The 17,048-nt window shown below is 56.8% G+C and overlaps 1 protein-coding gene and 1 long non-coding RNA gene across 3 annotated transcripts in view; both read left to right on the top strand.

The window, feature by feature from the left end:
- The window catches only part of LOC123647143, a 36,198-nt gene extending 35,037 nt beyond the window's left edge, over positions 1-1,161 (top strand). The window contains exons 2-3 of the long non-coding RNA XR_006738145.1: positions 268-384; positions 827-1,161. This is a non-coding gene — a long non-coding RNA (uncharacterized LOC123647143). The remainder of the gene's footprint in view (positions 1-267; positions 385-826) is intronic.
- Positions 1,162-1,341: 180 nt separating this feature from the next.
- EPHB6 (EPH receptor B6) lies at positions 1,342-16,998 on the top strand. 2 transcript variants are annotated; one of them, XM_045564110.1, is made up of 19 exons: positions 1,344-1,648; positions 8,653-8,719; positions 9,026-9,226; positions 9,524-9,588; positions 9,865-10,053; positions 10,330-10,633; positions 11,318-11,473; positions 11,794-12,147; positions 12,311-12,435; positions 12,644-12,806; positions 13,689-13,803; positions 14,041-14,093; positions 14,272-14,391; positions 14,539-14,786; positions 15,029-15,202; positions 15,706-15,855; positions 16,102-16,295; positions 16,419-16,574; positions 16,680-16,998. In XM_045564110.1, exons 3-19 carry the CDS (start codon positions 9,127-9,129, stop codon positions 16,786-16,788), a joined length of 2,775 nt encoding a protein of 924 aa, XP_045420066.1. In that variant the 5' UTR covers positions 1,344-1,648; positions 8,653-8,719; positions 9,026-9,126; the 3' UTR covers positions 16,789-16,998. The 2 variants fall into 2 exon arrangements, with proteins under 2 accessions (XP_045420065.1, XP_045420066.1); XM_045564109.1 differs by having other exon boundaries at positions 1,342-1,648; positions 9,865-10,633.
- The last annotated feature ends 50 nt before the right edge of the window (positions 16,999-17,048 follow it).

Raw genomic sequence — 17,048 nt, 5'->3', positions numbered from 1 at the left:
GTCACTCATTCAGTCAATTCATTAAAGCCTGCCTGTCTCTCCCGGTGCCTCCTAAGGAGTGTCACTGTTTTGTTACTGGGCTTGTTGGCTCATAGATCTCTTTCACCATTTTCACTGGCTTCTGAATGCTCCCTCAGTACCAGTTTTGATCAGCTCATTTGCAGCTAATGCTTTAATAAACACGTCTTTGAATAAATGAGAGAAGTCGGAGAGCAAGATGGGACAGGGTGATACGGGGAGAAAAGGGGTCACGTGGAATTCCACCAGGTGCCTGTGTTCCCCGGAAGGACCAGCAGATGGTAGCAACACTTCGTGGGAAGGCTCCAGCCCAGCTCCGTAGGGCGAAACAATAGACCCCAAATGCAGCCCTCGGTTGGAGAAGAGGTGAGGGCTGGGAGGAAACCTGTGTCCCCGCGGCACCCCGTCCGTTCCTTAAGCCTGCCTCCAGGCACCCGCTTGCAGCACCTTCCACCGCCTCTCCCCAGCGCATCACGGGGGGAGGTTCCCTCCGGAGCGCCGGCAGGGGAGGCGGCACCCGGAGGCGCAGCGACTTGCCCAAGCAATGTCAGAGCCACAACCCGGCAGCAGGACTTCCCCTTTGCAACCCCGGGCTGCCCTGCCCCTTGGGGAGGATGGCGGGAGGCAGGTTCAAGCCAGAGCCCCCACGCTGACCAGGATGCAGACACGGAAAGGGAGAAGAGTTTCAGGCTGGCACAGAGACGCCTGCGAGGCAGCCGAACCTCCCCCCGCCCCCGCCCGAACCCTCTCGCATTTCTCAGTTTGTCTTTCCCTCCACCCCCTGCTTTTCCTTCCTTCTCTTTCTCAGCTCACGCCCACCTGAGTTCAAAGCTGAGTAGGAGCCCCGCTGTTGGAGTTCCTAGAGTTAAAGCCGAACAGGAGGGGAGGCGCGAGGGCTGTGCCGGGCTTCTGCCCTGCCCTGGCCCTCCTCCGTCCGCCAGCTGCGCTGGGCTCTGCGGTGCCCAAGCCCCGGCCCGCGCGCGCCCAGCGCGAGCCCCCAGGGATTTCGATCCGGCCGCTTCCCCGTCCCGCCGCCTCCAGGCCCCTCACGCGTGCCAGCTCCCTGCGCGTCCCTCCCGCCCGGCCGGGACCAGCGGGAGGAGGCCGCCCCCTCTCCGGCGCGCAGGCGGGGCCCGGGCGCGCCCCGCGTCTCCCCCGCGCTCTCCCCCGCGCGCCGAGGCCGGGGAGCGGGCGCAGCGCACTAGCCGCCCAGGCGGGGAGGCGGGCGGGCTCGGCTCCCCGGAAGAGGGGAGAGGGAAGGCGGCCGTAGGGGCCGGAGGGGCGGGCCGGGCTGGGAGGGGACGCGGAGGGGGCGGGCCGGGCTGCGCTCTCTCCAGCCGCGGCTCCAGAGCAGCGGGCGGCGGGACCTGCGACCCAGCTCGGCTACTGCGATCGCAACGCGGGGCCCCCACGATCCCCCGGCGCCCCGCCTCCAGAGCAGCCCCTGCCGCCAGCGCCGGGTCCGCCCCGGAATCCCAGAGACTCGCTGAGCCGAACGGACCCGGGCCGCGGGGGAGCGGGGTCCCTGGACCCGAGAGGACGCCCGTGGCGCCCCGGGAGCTCCGGGAGCAGCAGCTCCACCACGGGCCCTCGGGGGCGCAGACCTGCAGAGACTGCGGCCGGCGGGAAGGTGAGCCCAGGGGGTGCAGGCGGCGTTGAGGGATCAGGGGAGAGCGGGCCTGGGGACAGAGGAATTAGGTTTTCAAAAGTAGAGGGGCTCTCCAGCCAGGGCTTCTGCAGATCCTAGGGGCCCTCCTGGGCAAGTACTGACTATCCCTCCCCAAGGCGAGAGCACTGTTCACCAGGGTGAGAAACTGGCCAACATGGTACCCCATCACCAGCCATCACTGACACCCCATTACTCTTGATGTTAGGATCCCTCCACTATGTTCCCAGAGATCCTCCTCTGGCTTTGGCTTGGGGGTCCTGATCGGGGGGTATGTCCTCTCAGAGCCCGGGCTCCAGCGTTCTGAAAAAGATCGCCCATCTCTCGGGCTCCAGTGGCACCACTCCAATCCCCGTGCAGCTGGGAGGAGCCAGGAGGCTGACCTACCCCATACTCTGCCCACCCCTCATGCCCACATTTAAGCCTTAGAGCTGGAGATGAGGCTTGGTTCCTGCTCCCCAGCCATTACTCCCAAGTTGCAACCAAAGTCTCTTGCTTGATCCTACAGCGGCCCCACCCTCTCTCCTTGCATCTGGGTGCCTGGCCCTGCCTGCCCCACACCCCCGCCCACTGATCTTGGCCGTCTGGCACCCTCTCTCCTCCCATCCCTAGGGGAGCTGGCAGGGGCCCAGCATAGCCGCTCTTGTAATGTCCCTGGCAGTGCCCATGGAGAGGAATGGCTGGGCCTGTTCCCAATCAGTTAACCTAGGCCCTCTGCTCGCCAGGGGAACTTGACTCAGGCTCTATGAGGGGACATGATGGTTCTGAGCTGAGACCAGCGGCAAGGAGCTCTGCAGAGCTGTTTGTAGTCCACAGGAGCTGCCCAAGTAATGGAGCACTGAGCACTGGGCATTGAGACTTGCTGATTGCTGCTCAGCAGGGCCTTGTGGCTTTTTCAGGGCAACGGGCCTTTTTCTCAAAGGAAGACTAGGATGGGGGTTTCTATGTACTTGTGTAGTGGCAGAGGAAGGAGGAGGAGTCCTCTTGGTCCATTCAGGCTGCAAGAAGATGGCTGGCAATGGCCATTGTGTTACCAGGATGCCAGGGAGCAACATGCTGGGATGGGCTGAGTGTGGGAAAGGCAGGATCCTCCTTCTGGGACAGCCGTTGTCCCAGCTATGACCATCTTCTGAACCCAGGCCCTGAGTTCCACCCCACCCCTCATGGTAGGTGGAAGAGGATGGTAGGGTCTGGAAGGTTTGGGAAGCCTAAGGTTTCCCTTCCTCACCTCCCCTGTTTGGCTCCCTCTCCCAGCCCAGGTGTTTCTGCAGAAGCTGCTCCTGGGGCCAAGAGCAGCTCACAGCCAGACAGGGGCCAAATGAGAGGGAGAAGGGCTCGTGGGATCCCTGCAGAGCCAGCACTGATGTGCACGCTCTGGCACAAGCAAGCACACCTCTCGGCACCTCCAGGACTGCTCCCACCCACCTTGCCTCGTATAAATTCCCTGCGCACTCCACCAGGTAGACACATCCTCAGGCATTCACTGTCACAGGCACTGCTCCTGGCACTCAGGGGCTTTCTCCCACAACCTTCCACTTACTCATCTTTCATGCACACTTGCCTCTTGCCCCAACACCCTCCCTTACGCTCTTTTCCAGAGCCTCGCATGTGCCCGGTCACTGCACAGAGTGGCTCATTCTAAGTGGCTGTCTGGCTAGACCCAGACACTGCCTGCATCTTAAAAGCCTCCCCCAGCTCCACAGCCTGAGAGTGGGAGGCACATTTGTCTGAGTCAGAGTGCTCTGGGGGACCTTCTCAGAGGCTGGAGGCCTCAAGGGACACAGGACTGTCCTTTGCTAGGTAATCAACAAATTGGCTTCTCCAGCCAGGGCAGCAGGGGATAGAAGGGCCGGAGGACAGCTGCCTCTGCACTGTCTGTCCTGGATGCCACCGTAAAGCCCGATGGGATCCTTCTCAAGGCAGGAGGCCAGAGCACGAAGACATGTCCAAGGTGGAGATTAAAGGGTATAGGCTGCAGCATTAAGCTGAGTAAGGATTACGCTGGAATTTCCTGGGCGTTTAACAGCTGCAGGACAGGGCGGAGGACAGAGCTTGTGGTGCTGACCTGGTGGCGAACAGGTGTGAAGACCAGCCCAGCAACCACAGCAGACATAAAACCACCGGCCCCTTTGCCCTTGGGACTGTCCCTCTCCCCCCTGGACTCTGCAGCCCGCTTGGCCTCCCTAAATCCTTCCTGTCTGGGCTCACTTTGCGACGATGCCCCTCATTATGTGTTCTGACTGGACAGCCCCCTCTGCTGTCCTCTCCCCCTCCGTAGTCCCAGGTCTTTGCTCCACATTGTGGAAGAGCAGCATGACATGGTCACTGGGACAATTTCAACATCTTGGGAAAGAAGCTTAAGGAACATCCGGGGATAAAAGTTATTTTGCTTCTATTGTCCATTTCTTTCATTCATTCTCAGCTCCTACTCTTTCCATCTCTACTTTCTTATAGATGAAAATTTCTGGATATTTTGAAATCTAGAAAGAAAAAAAGGGGGGAATAAAATGTAAACATATATTATAGTTGTCTAGATTTTAGAAATATTTTCCTTTTTTGTTTAGATTTTTAATTATGAGATTTCGTTTTAATTATAAAAATAATGCATGCCTAGTATAACAAGAAAAATAATTGAAATATGTGTAAGACAAAGTTAATCCCCCCACCTACGTTCCTTCACTTCTACCTCCCACGGTAACCGATTTTAATGCCCCAATATGTCTTCTGCTGTACCTTCCTCCAAGCTTGTTTGGCTTAAATTATTTAAGTTTTTAAAAATTCATTTGTGGATTGAGGTGCATAAACTATATTAAATAAGCTTGATTTGTTCGTGAAATCGTCATATTTAGCATTTAATTTGAGCATAGTTATTTTTTTTAATTCTTACAGATTCACTAATTTAATGTACTTTCCAATCTTTCATTTTTATAGTAACAGAATTCACGAGCTATGCCTTATAATCTAAGATTCTACAAGTCTTTAATTTTTGCCAGTTTTGAAAACAGAATACAGCCTTGATGCCTAAGAAACTGTCTTATTCTCGTAAACCAAAGAAATGTAGCAGGCTTGTGGGTCTTGTCTGCACCGTATCAACAAGATATTAAATGATATATCCAGAAAAGAAGCTGAGAAAAAATTATGAATTCCTAGAATGCAATTTTTGTCACATGAAACTGTGTCTAATCAGTTTCATTTTCTGAGCTATCATTTTACATCCACATTTCTGCTGCTTCTGGGGTTTTATATTTTTAAAACCTTATACGCATCTGATATTTGAATGTTTTCCTGACTGAGATAAGTTGTCCTCCCTCTCACGTGTTGCCCAGTGCCTGTGGTGAGCTGGAGAAGAGAGTGGATCTCAGGCAGGCTGCGAGGGAGAAGAGCAGGGCCTGCCTCGCAGAGGCCTCTTCCCGCCGGGGTGGCAGGAGGGATGGGCTTGGAGGCTCCTGGGATGTCGGGACCACATGCAGAAGATGCTCCACGTCCACAACCACTGAAGCCACCTTTGAAAATCAAGTTCTAAGTCCTGCTTGCTTAGTATTCCAGACACATGGAGCAGCCGTGTTCTTTAGGTTTCTGCCTTTGAAATCTGCTTCAAAAGAAGCTGCAGTGGTATGAACTGGTTGACAGCAATTTATTCCATATCCCAATACAGCTTCCTCTTGCCTTATTTGTATTCTTGCAATAGAGATACAGTCAAGATTCTTTTTATATATTAAAAAAATAAAACGCTTAAAATTATCTGATCTGTTTAATGAGCTAGAACTGACCTAACTTCCTAGTCTGACTCAGCAACAATTGTTTTTTTCCTGAAGAAACTTGTCTATAACCTTCAGTCTTCTGGATCTGAATCCCAAAGAGATCCTCATCAAACATTGAAAGTACACTCTGTGTACTTTAAGATCTTCAACCATTGCTTTTTAATGAATATCTTTTTCCTTAGTACAATTTAAAAAAAAAAAACAGTAGTGACAATCCACAGGCTGCGTCTCCATTTTATTCTTTTCTTTCTGCTGCTTCTCGAGGACAGAAGCTGAGTGGCTTTAACATGCACGTTTCATAATTGCTTTTGCTCTTTTCTGGGTCTCCTGGAGGGAGGCCAGCCTCACGTTTTCATTAAGATGCTTGCTAAGGCGATGCAAGCCTGCCCTATTGCAGCCACATGTGGCCGTGTGACTTGTGTTGTGGGTCATCAAAGCAAATGCCTTGCCTTTCTTCATCTTCTAGAATGTTCCATAGTCTCTGCAAGTGCATCTTTTCTATCTTGTTTGGCTGTCTTTCAGAAAAAAAAATTCATTGAGATGTTTCCAAAATATTTATTATTCCTTCTCCATGATGATTTGTCTAGTTGTAAGCTTGAGAAGATAGAGTGCTAATTGTTTCTTCTTTGTACAGATTACAGAGTCCATCCATGTTCTGACAGAAAGAAAGAGATTATTTTAAAAAATAGCTTCTGGGCGAATGGTAAAATAGCCTTCGTTGTTTAAAATTTTACTGCTGGCATTTTCTGTTCCTGGTAGTAGTATTCCTAAAGCCGCTGTGGCTCTGGGCAAAATCTGGTGTGTCAAGCCTGTCTCCGAAAATGAAGCCATTGAGAGTTTGGGGGATGCACCTACGACGCGAATCGCTACAGGGTGTTTGTTAAACAGCCATAGGTGATGGTGTCTGTGCTACAGAATTTAAGAGCTGTGCGTGCTTTTTATTTCATCATCTCTCTGTTCTCCTCTGAAGCATTTATTGAATTTGTGACTTATCCTAGTGGTGTTTGAGACAGTATTTGCAAAGAACCTCTGTTTCTGAAGAGCAATTTGTCATATGGAAATGCTTCTTACTTGTCTCCATAGGCTGTAGATTGAACTCTCTATTTCACAAATAGGGATATAGAAGTACGAAAGGTAACTTTCAGGAGCTAATTGGCACAAGCCCACTAGACAGCAGCCCATACGTTTGTAGAAATGGCATCTCTCTGTGATAAGTCCACGGATGGGGTTAACACTGAAGGCTACACCTTCCAGCACAGCCAGCGTTACCAGAAAAAAAATATGATTTTTGTATTTATCACAGTTAAATATAGTTTCATTGTACGAGTTCAGTTTCATTGTGGTTTTCAATACCACTGTGGATCACAAGGCCACATGTATCCAGGAGAAAACAGGTTGCAACTTCCCTTCCTTCCAACTGGCTTTTTTTTTTTTTTTCTCTCCATTCTACGTCTTTTGAGCAATCCAGGCAACATGCCTCTTATTTTTCTTCTCAACAGAAATAAAGGATTATACTGCACTCGTCCACAAAGTTCACGGACTTGTGAGACACAGGCACGAGGAGAGAGGGGCACCACCCGTCTCTAGGTCAACAGGCAAAGGAGGCGCCGAGCTTGTTGGTCTTCACTGTGACACTGGAGGTGGCCGCTGCCCCAGTCCATTTGCTTGCGAGCATGGTGCTGTCTTCTGAGGGCTCAGGAAGGTTTTATACAAGATGTAGCTTATTATGTGGTTACAAGAAATCATTTTGAAGGCATGAGCCCTCAACATTTTGATTTATTTTACCACGCAGTGATTAAATACAGTTTTAAAGAAAATTTTAATTAACAATTTAGTTGAAAAGATAATACATGTGCAAGATTTCTAAAACGCAAAAATGATAGTGAAAGTGAATCTCCCTTACGCTGGGTCCCAGTCCTCTGGTTCTGCCTTTTTTCACAGGTTTTTAGATGTTCTTCCATAAATATCCTTCCATGTATATGTATATGCAAATTCTTCTCAACAAATGGCAGCTTACTTTACACTGCTCTACACTCTACTACTTTCACTTGGGAATTATTTTCATATCAATACATAAACAGTTGCCCATATTCCTTTTTAAGGATGTGCCGTAACTTTTTAACCATCTTCCTGTTGGTGGACAGTTTATAGCCTTTTCCCATGTAAACGATTTGCAGTTAATGTCCTTGTTCAAGCATCTGCGCAAACTGATGCCAACAGACAGTACCTGGAGGACAAATTCTTAGAAGTGAAGCTGCTGGGTAGATATTGCCCAGTTGTCCTCCCGAGAGACTATGCCAGTTTGAACGCTGAGCACCGTGTCTATCAGAGGACCTATTCCCCGTGCCTTCTCCAAGGCAGTGTGTTATCAGTGTAATAGGTAAAAACCGTGTCTTCGTCAACTGGGGCTGCTGTACCAAAGTATAATTAGACCAGGCGGCTTATAAACAATAGAAGTTTACTTCTTGCAGTTCTGGAGGCTGGAAGGAAGTCTGAGCTCAGGGTGCCAGCATGATCATGTCCCGGGGAGTTTGAAACCCTCTTCTGGGTTTCAGACTGCTCTCTTCCCTCTGTATCCTCACAGGGCAGAAAGAAGGTGAAAAGCCCTTTGGGGTCTGTTGTATAAGGGCACTAATCCCATTCGTGGGGGCTCTACCCTCATGACCTAGTTACCTCCCAAAGGCCCTGCCTCCTGGTACATCATCTTCATCTTAGGGGTTAGGATTTCAACATATGAATCGAGGGGAGACACAAACATTCAGTCTGTAACAAATGGCTTGTCACTGTTGTTTTAATACGCCTTCCTTTAAATGTAAGCATACAAGAAGCATTTTTTCATGTGTTTAATCCACACATTTATTCTTCTATAAGCCGTGGGAAAACACGTGCCCCTTGGGGGAGGAGAGTCTTTGTTCACAAAGTGTCCGCCAGACCTGCGTGTGTCTGTCCCCTCCCTACATTGCCTCGTTTGTCACACAGAATCTCGCACCCACGTTCCTTTGCATGTATTCTCCTACCTTCCCTCCCGTCATACCCCACAGCTATCTTTCTGTGCCCCTCTTGCTTCACTGCCTCTCTGAGATTTCTAGAACTTCCAGGTCCAACAAGGGTCAGGTGTTGCTGGGGGAGTAGAATCCGTGCGCCCATAAGGGTGGAGCAGCTTCTTACCTGCCTGCCTGTAATGGGAATTTCTAACTTCCAATACAGGTGGCTGTTGGAGGCAGGGAGGAGAGTAAATGAAGAGAAAGAACTGGAATAACGCCTTCCAGAGAGGGTAAGATTGACCTGGAACTACCGTGTGCCCCACCTCTAGGCGAGAGAGCCATGAGAAATGAACACACAGAGGCGGGGTCGCACAGGGAGCAGGGCAGAGCCGCCTGGCACATGGCCCTCCACGAGGGTCAGATTTGCACAGACTCAGGAGGGGCCATAAGCCACCTGCTGGCTTCTGTCTCATGGTCGGTGTTGGGGCAGTTTGAGAGCTGTAGGAGGGGACGCGGGATCAGGTTTGGGGGCCTGGGCTGTATGTGAAGCAATGCACTTTCCTCCCACCTCCCTCTCCGGTCCTGTGTGTCTCCAGGAAGCACACTTGGCTGCACACCCCCAGCCTTGCGCAAGCGGCAGCCCCACCCGGGAGCAGGGTGGAGGCTGGGGCGATGGTGGGCGCCCTGAAGATGCCCCATGGCTACTGAAGGGGCTGCCCGGCCAGGGAGCAGAGTGGCGGGCATGGTGTGCAGCCTGGGGGTCCTGCTCCTGGTGTCTTCAGTTCTAGCCCTGGAAGGTAAGAGAGAGGGGAGACAGGCGAACCCCTGCCTGCCAGTGGAGACCCAGCGCCGGTGGGAAGTGGGAAGGACTCAGAAAAGAAAAGAGTAAAGACATCAAAAGAGGGAAGGGCACAGCGAGGACAACCAGGCCCTGTGTCAGGTGTGTCAGAGGAGGGGTCCTGGCAGGTGCTGTGCTGTTGCTGTCAGAGTGAGTGGACAGGGAGGGAAGTTCCTCTGTTCCCACTGGGACTGGAACGGGGCCCAGTTGCTGGCTGGAGGCTTGGCCACTGTGTGCCCCTCTTGTCTCTGGGCAGAGGTATTGCTGGACACCACGGGAGAGACATCTGAGATTGGCTGGCTCACCTACCCGCCAGGAGGGGTGAGTGTCACTCTCTAATTCTGAGTCCCTCCACCCTCCCCGTTCCCTGGAAAGTGGAACTCAGGAAGGAAACCCTGGGCAGAGATGGGTGGGGCACGACCCCCCACCCAGCTCCAGAGGAGCATGGTTTCAGGGTCTCCTCTCCCTGCTTTGCTTATCATTAGTTTTAAGTCTCAGTAGAAGAGCTATGTCCCCATGTCCCCTCCCTGTCCCCTCTCCTCCCCTACTCCCCACCCAAGCCCTGAGCCCCCAGTGCTTCCCTGGCCCTCCCTGCAGTGGGACGAGGTGAGCGTTCTGGACGACCAGCGACGCCTGACTCGGACCTTCGAGGCTTGCCACGTGGCAGGGGCCCCTCCAGGCACCGGGCAGGACAATTGGCTGCAGACCCACTTTGTGGAGCGGCGAGGGGCCCAGAGGGTGCACATCCGACTGCACTTCTCCGTGCGGGCATGCTCCAGCCTGGGGGTGAGCGGGGGCACCTGCCGGGAGACCTTCACCCTTTACTACCGCCAGGCTGAGGAGCCCGACAGCCCTGGCAGCGTGCCAGCCTGGCACCTCAAACGCTGGACCAAGGTGGACACAATTGCAGCTGATGAGAGCTTCCCCCCTTCATCCTCCTCCTCCTCCTTGGCGTGGGCGGTGGGACCCCACGGGGCTGGGCAGCGGGCCGGGCTGCAGCTGAACGTCAAAGAGAGGAGCTTCGGGCCTCTCACCCAGCGTGGCTTCTACGTGGCCTTCCAGGACACAGGGGCCTGCCTGGCCCTCGTCGCGGTCAGGCTCTTCTCCTACACCTGCCCCTCCGTGCTCCGGGCCTTTGCCTCCTTTCCAGAGACGCAGGCCAGCGGGGCCGGGGGGGCCTCCCTGGTGGCAGCCGTGGGCACCTGTGTGGCTCACGCAGAGCCAGAGGAGGATGGAGTGGGGGGCCAGGCGGGGGGCAGCCCCCCCAGGCTGCACTGCAATGGGGAGGGCAAGTGGATGGTAGCCGTCGGGGGCTGCCGCTGCCAGCCTGGACACCAGCCCGCGCGAGGGGACAAGGCCTGCCAAGGTGAGAGCCCACTGCCCTGCACGTGCCCGCGACCCCCCACTTCCCTCCTGCCCCCTACTTCAGGCTCTTCTCCTGAACACCCCAAAAGGTCTTGTCCCCAAAAGGTCAGGAATAAGCCATCGTAGGAAAGGACCTCTATTTGCCCCGATTTTATTTCCTAAAGTACTCAAATTTGCTGTCACTCACTCATCTGAAATTTCTGGAACCATCTGGAGCCTTTCACAGCAATTGCTGAGGGTCCGAGGGCTCCAGGTCTGAGAAATGATGGAGATCAAAAGGTGTTAGACTCCCCAGTTGCCTGGGGCTGGGGTCTTTTGTCCTCATTCACCGGTCAGTGGGGGGGGATGCAGGAGGAAGGAGGCAGGGGACCACCAGCTGAGCAGAAGGCCTCCCCCTGCCCCACAGAGGGAGGTTATGCAACAAGCCAGAGACACCCACCCCTGCCGCTGGGCCTGCCTTAGCACCCCTGCACCTCCCTTTCTCCTTCAGTAGAAATGGGGCTCTGGCCCAGCAAACGCAGAAGGAATCTCTGCGAGGGGAGAGTGAGTGGGGTTAGGTCTGGGAAGGAAGAGAGAACAGAGAACCAGCGCTGGTGGGGAGAAGGCGGTGAGGCCAGGTGTTCTGGGCACTCAGGGCGGGCGGGCGGAGTGAGCGTGACACCCACTGTCCTCTCTGACTCCTCAGCCTGTCCCCGGGGGCTCTACAAGGCCCAACCTGGAGATGCCCCCTGCTCACCCTGCCCGGCCCGCAGCCACGCTGCCACCCCCGCAGCGCCTGTTTGCCCCTGCCTCCAGGGCTTCTACCGCGCCAGTTCCGACCCACCAGAGGCCCCCTGCACTGGTGAGTCCCTCACCCAGCCCGGTGAGGAGAAGAGACTGGGAGGGCGACCACAGTACGGAGCCTGGGGGCGACACTATGGGGACTTTGCATTTGGAGTGACTTCTCTTTCTCCTGTTTTCTTGGTGTCCTCCCCACCCTGCCCCCCACTCCCCTTCCTGGTCCACCTCCTGTCCTTCTCCTCGCCCACCTGCCCCCATGCTCGTCTGTCTCCTCCCCTCTGGGCCACCCCCGCTCCCCTGCCTCCTTCCTCCCTCAACCCCCACACACCACAACTCCCACCTTCTTGGCCTTTCCGTGGCCGCACCCCCCGGCCCCCCAAGGCCCTCCTTCGGCTCCCCGGGAGCTGTGGTTCGAGGTGCAAGGCTCGGCGCTCATGCTGCACTGGCGCCTGCCTCAGGAGCTGGGGGGCCGAGGGGACCTGCTTTTCAATGTCGTGTGCAAGGAGTGCGGAGGCCAGCAGGAGCCGGGCAGCAGCGGGAGCACGTGTCGCCGCTGCAGGGATGAGGTCCACTTTGACCCCCGCCAGAGGGGCCTTACTGAGAGCCGAGTGTTAGTGGGGGGGCTCCGAGCACACGTGCCCTACATCCTGGAGGTGCAGGCTGTCAACGGGGTGTCTGAGCTCAGCCCGGACCCTCCCCAGGCTGCAGCCATCAATGTCAGCACCAGCCATGAAGGTGAGCCCTTCCTCAGCCTTCAGGGTGCCCTGCCTGGGCTCCCTAGCACCCCTTCCCCTCCCGCCGTCCAGCCCGCCTGCTGGAGCTCCGTCCAGTCCACTCCACCCCCTGATGCTCCTGCTCCCAGGAATTCCCGTCCCCCTAATGAGCCGCCCCACTCCAGTCCCCTCCGCAGTGCCCGTGGTGCACCAGGTGAGCCGGGCATCCAACAGCATCACAGTGTCCTGGCCGCAGCCCGACCAGGCCAATGGCAACATCCTGGACTATCAGCTCCGCTACTATGACCAGGTGGGCAGCAGTGGGGCACCGCGACGGGGCTGGCGGCAGCTCTCCGTCCTCAGGGTGGGGGCTGGAGGTCAGTGGGGGCAGGGACAGGTGCAGGGGGCCTGCACGGGGAGTGAGCCTGAAAGCCCAATGACCAGGGAGGGTGGCTGGGCACGCGGGGGTCAGCAGGGGTGAGAGGGGCAGGCAGGGAGTGAGTGGCTGTCACCCCCAGGCAGAAGACGAGTCCCACTCCTTCACCCTGACCAGTGAGACCAACACTGCCACCGTGACGCAGCTAAGCCCCGGCCACATCTACGGCTTCCAGGTGCGGGCGAGGACCGCTGCTGGCCACGGCCCCTACGGGGGCAAGGTCTACTTCCAGACGCTGCCCCAAGGTGAAGGAGCCTGGGTGGCCCAGTTTGCAGGGGGAGGCCCAACGGGGTAGGGAGGGCAGGCCTGGGGACTGTCCCAACCGTGCACCCTGACACAGTGTCCTCCAGACCGGAGGTTCTGTGGGACAGGAAGGTGTTGGTGGCCAAGCTGACCTTAGGGGCTGTCTGTGTAGGGGTGGGGGGTTGTGGGTGTGTGTAGGGGTGGGGGGTTGTGGGTGTGTAGGGTGGGGGTTGTGGGTGTGTGTAGGGGTGGGGGGTTGTGGGTGTGTAGGGTGGGGGTTGTGGGGTGTAGGGGTGGGGGTTGTGGGTGTGTGTAGGGTGGAAGGTTGGGGGGTGTAGGGTGGGGGTTGTGGGGTGTAGGGTGGGGGTTGTGGGGTGTGTAGGGTGGGGGTTGTGGGTGTGTGTAGGGTGTAAGGTTGGGGGGTGTGTAGGGTGGGGGTTGTGGGTGTGTGTAGGGTGTAAGGTTGGGGGGTGTGTAGGGTGGGGGTTGTGGGTGTGTGTAGGGTGGGGGTTGTGGGTGTGTGTAGGGTGTAAGGTTGGGGGGGTGTAGGGTGGGGGTTGTGGGTGTGTGTAGGGTGGGGGTTGTGGGTGTGTGTAGGGTGTAAGGTTGGGGGGTGTGTAGGGTGGGAGGTTGGGGGGGTGTAGGGTGGAGGTTGTGGGTGTGTGTAGGGTGGGGGTTGTGGGTGTGTGTAGGGTGGGGGTTGTGGGTGTGTGGGTGCAGGGATGTGCTGTGTGTGCTGTGTGTGCTGTGTGGGTGTGGAGGGTTGTGTGTACGTGTGTGAGGGGCATTCAGGGTGTGTAGTGGGTGGCTGGGTGGGTGGTTGGGCACGTGGGCAGGTGCATGGGGAGGCCTAGCCCACCCGTGACCCAGCGCTGGTCCCCCAGGCGAGCTGTCCTCCCAGCTTCCAGAGAGACTGTCCTTGGTGATCGGCTCCGTCCTGGGGGCCTTGGCCTTCCTCCTGCTGGCGGCCATCACCGTGCTGGCCGTGGTCTTCCAGCGGTGAGCCCCACCCCGCCCGGTGCATTCACTCCTCCAGGCGCGACCCGAGTCCTGCCGATTCCTGGCAGCCCCGGCCGCCGCAGAGATGCCACCAGCGCCCCTCCCACCAGCCAGCCCTGCCCTGGGCCCCACGCAGGGGTGGGAAGGGGAGGCCCGGCATCCTCTCCCGCCACGGGAGGGCGGGGAGGGCAGGGGTGGAAATGGGAGTGTCATTCCAGGCCCTGGTTTGCCCCTCAGGAAGCGGCGCGGGACGGGCTACACGGAGCAACTGCAGCAGTACAGCAGCCCAGGTGGGGTCGGGGGAGCTCAGGGGGCGCTGGGGGCTCGGGCTGGGTGCAGGCAGGGCTGGGTGCCCCCAAGGTCAAGGGGAGCTACTTATGCCATTTTCCAGAAGTGAGAGGGCATGCTGGGGTGTGTGGGCAGCACCCCCTTGCACCGCACCCCATAACATCCCCCACACCCCTACAGGGCTCGGGGTGAAGTATTACATCGACCCCTCCACGTACGAGGACCCCTGCCAGGCCATCCGGGAACTTGCCCGGGAGGTCGATCCTGCATATATCAAGATTGAGGAGGTCATTGGGACAGGTACTGCAGGGGCTGGGGGGTGAGGATGGGAGGGCCGGGCTCTCTTGTGGGTCCCCCTTGGCCAGAGTCCCGTCTAAACACGTCAGGGCACCGTGAGCCTGTGGTCCTTCCTTGGCCCCCAGCCCCAACCTGCACCTGTCCTCCCAGGCTCTTTTGGAGAAGTGCGCCGGGGCCGCCTGCAGCCCAGGGGACGGCGGGAGCAGGCTGTGGCCATCCAGGCCCTGTGGGCCGGGGGTGCCGAGAGCCTGCAGATGACCTTCCTGGGCCGGGCGGCGGTGCTGGGCCAGTTTCAGCACCCCAACATCCTGCGGCTGGAGGGCGTGGTCACCAAGAGCCGACCCCTCATGGTGCTGACAGAGCTAATGGAGCTCGGCCCCCTGGACAGCTTCCTCAGGGTCAGTCTGGCTTGGGCAAAGGAGGAGGGTCCCTGGGTCCAGGAAACTTGGGGTTCTCTGCTCTTCCAGGAGACGGGGCCCTGTCTTTGTTCCTCCCACCCCACCTCCCATGGTATCATCCTTCCTTCCCAGGCCATTTCTGATTCCTACGTCCGCACCCCCTGCCCTCTCATGCCGATGTCTGCTGTGCAGGGTCAAGGTCCCATCCCCGGCCTCACTGACCTCTGCCCCTTGCCCCTCAGCAGCGGGAGGGCCATTTCAGCAGCCTGCAGCTGGTGGCCATGCAGCGGGGAGTGGCCGCCGCCATGCAGTACCTGTCCAGCTTTGCCTTCGTGCACCGCGCGCTCTCTGCCCACAGCGTGCTGGTGAACAGCCACCTGGTGTGCAAGGTGGCCCGTCTTGGCCACAGTCCTCAGGTGAGAGCACAGCCTTGGGGCTCGGCACCCTTCAGCAGGCGCAGGAGGGCAAGCCGGCATCTAGGGTGGGTAGCGCAGGTGGGATATCGTAGTGTCTTAAGGGAGGAGGCTCCCCGCTGTGGTGGGGCGGTAGAAGCCTGGTGAGGTGGGTATTGAGGGATTTCAGGGACCAAGGCAATGAAAGGGGACTGGGGAGGGCAGGAGACCTGCTGAATCTAGAACCATCTCCTGCCCTCCCCCCAATACAGAGGTTGCACAGGCTCCAGAGTCAGCGTAGCCAGTACAAATCCTGACCACTCCACTCTCGAGTTCTGTGACCTTGGACAAGCTCTTGTTCTCTAAGACTCAGCCTCTGCATCTGGAGAACCAAGATAATATCATCCGCCCTACAGGGTTGTTATGAGGATTAAACAAGATGCGTGGTGTGAAGCCTTAGGCACACATCTGAGCACATAGTAGTTGCTACAATTATTACTCCTGTTGCTTTTGGCTTCACTCCTCAGGGCCCAGGTTGTTTGCTGCGCTGGGCGGCCCCGGAGGTCATTGCACACGGAAAGCATACAACAGCCAGCGACGTCTGGAGCTTTGGCATAGTCATGTGGGAAGTGATGAGTTATGGAGAACGGCCCTATTGGGACATGAGTGAGCAGGAGGTGAGCGCTGGCCTAGCCACTGCTGATTCCCCACTCCCGATCCCTCCCAGGCTGGAATATTCCAGGACTTCCATTCCTAATCCATTCAAGTTCTAAGATCTCATGTCTCTTGGATTCCATATCTTTAAGTTCCTTCCTGGCTCCAACCTCATGCTCTACTGGATCCAGCATATCCCCTTACCTCATCACATACTCCCCTCCACTAGCCATAACTTTCCATTCTCACATTGTTCCTCTGACCCCCAGGTACTAAATGCAATAGAGCAGGAGTTCCGGTTGCCCCCACCTCCAGGTTGTCCTCCTGGACTACATCTGCTTATGTTGGACACTTGGCAAAAGGATCGTGCCCGGCGGCCTCACTTTGACCAGCTGGTGGCTGCATTTGACAAGATGATTCGCAAGCCAGACACCCTGCAGGCTGGCGGGGACCTTGGGGACAGGTCTGGAGTTTGGGGCTAGAGCCTGGGAAAGCCAGGGAGGGTAGATGCAAACCAAAAAGCAAACTGAGGAGAGGGGGCTAAGATGAAAAGGAGATCTTGACCCACTTGCCCCTCCCTCCTTAGGCCTTCCCAGGCCCTTCTGAACCCCGTGGCCCTGGACTTTCTCTGTCTGGACTCCCCCCAGGCCTGGCTTTCGGCCATTGGACTGGAATGCTACCAGGACAACTTCTCCAAGTTTGGCCTCTGTACCTTCAGTGACGTGGCTCAGCTCAGCCTGGAGTAAGCAGGGAGGGGGTGGGGCGAGCACTCTGGGCCCCAGGCCAGGGGTCGTGTGGGGCATCATGGAGACGCTGGCCCACGTTTGACCCCCTCCCTCCCCACCAGAGACCTGCCTGCCCTGGGAGTCACCCTGGCCGGCCACCAGAAGAAGCTGCTGCACAACATCCAGCTCCTTCAGCAGCACCTGCAGCAGCCAGGCTCAGTGGAGGTCTGAGGCCCGGGCAGGAAGCTGTGGACTGACACTGCCCCAACCCTGCCCTGGACACAGGCCGAGAAGGGACATGGGAGACATGAGCCAGGCTCCCTCTCGGCCTCCGTGAGAGATGCCCACAGCAAACCCAACTGTCCGACCTACCAATGCTGCATCTCCAGCCCTCTGCCCCTCCACCAGCCTCCCCACATTAAAGGGAAAGAAGGGAATTGGCTGGTTTGGGTGTGGTGAGGCCTAAGTCTGCAAGGAAGGGCGGAGAGGCT

This window comes from Lemur catta, chromosome 11 (assembly GCF_020740605.2).
Source record: "Lemur catta isolate mLemCat1 chromosome 11, mLemCat1.pri, whole genome shotgun sequence".
Taxonomy (NCBI): Eukaryota; Metazoa; Chordata; class Mammalia; order Primates; family Lemuridae; genus Lemur; species Lemur catta.
Note: the sequence above shows the minus strand (reverse complement) of the source record. Positions and strands in the feature narration are given on the sequence as shown.

Bases quoted from the DNA above. Each gene is read 5' to 3' on its own strand.
- EPHB6 (XM_045564109.1), top strand. From the start codon at position 9,127: ATGGCTACTGAAGGGGCTGCCCGGCCAGGGAGCAGAGTGGCGGGCATG. The intron at 14,787-15,028 runs GTCAGTCTGGCT...CTTGCCCCTCAG, and splicing joins CCCTGGACAGCTTCCTCAGG to CAGCGGGAGGGCCATTTCAG. The intron at 15,203-15,705 runs GTGAGAGCACAG...TTCACTCCTCAG, and splicing joins GTCTTGGCCACAGTCCTCAG to GGCCCAGGTTGTTTGCTGCG.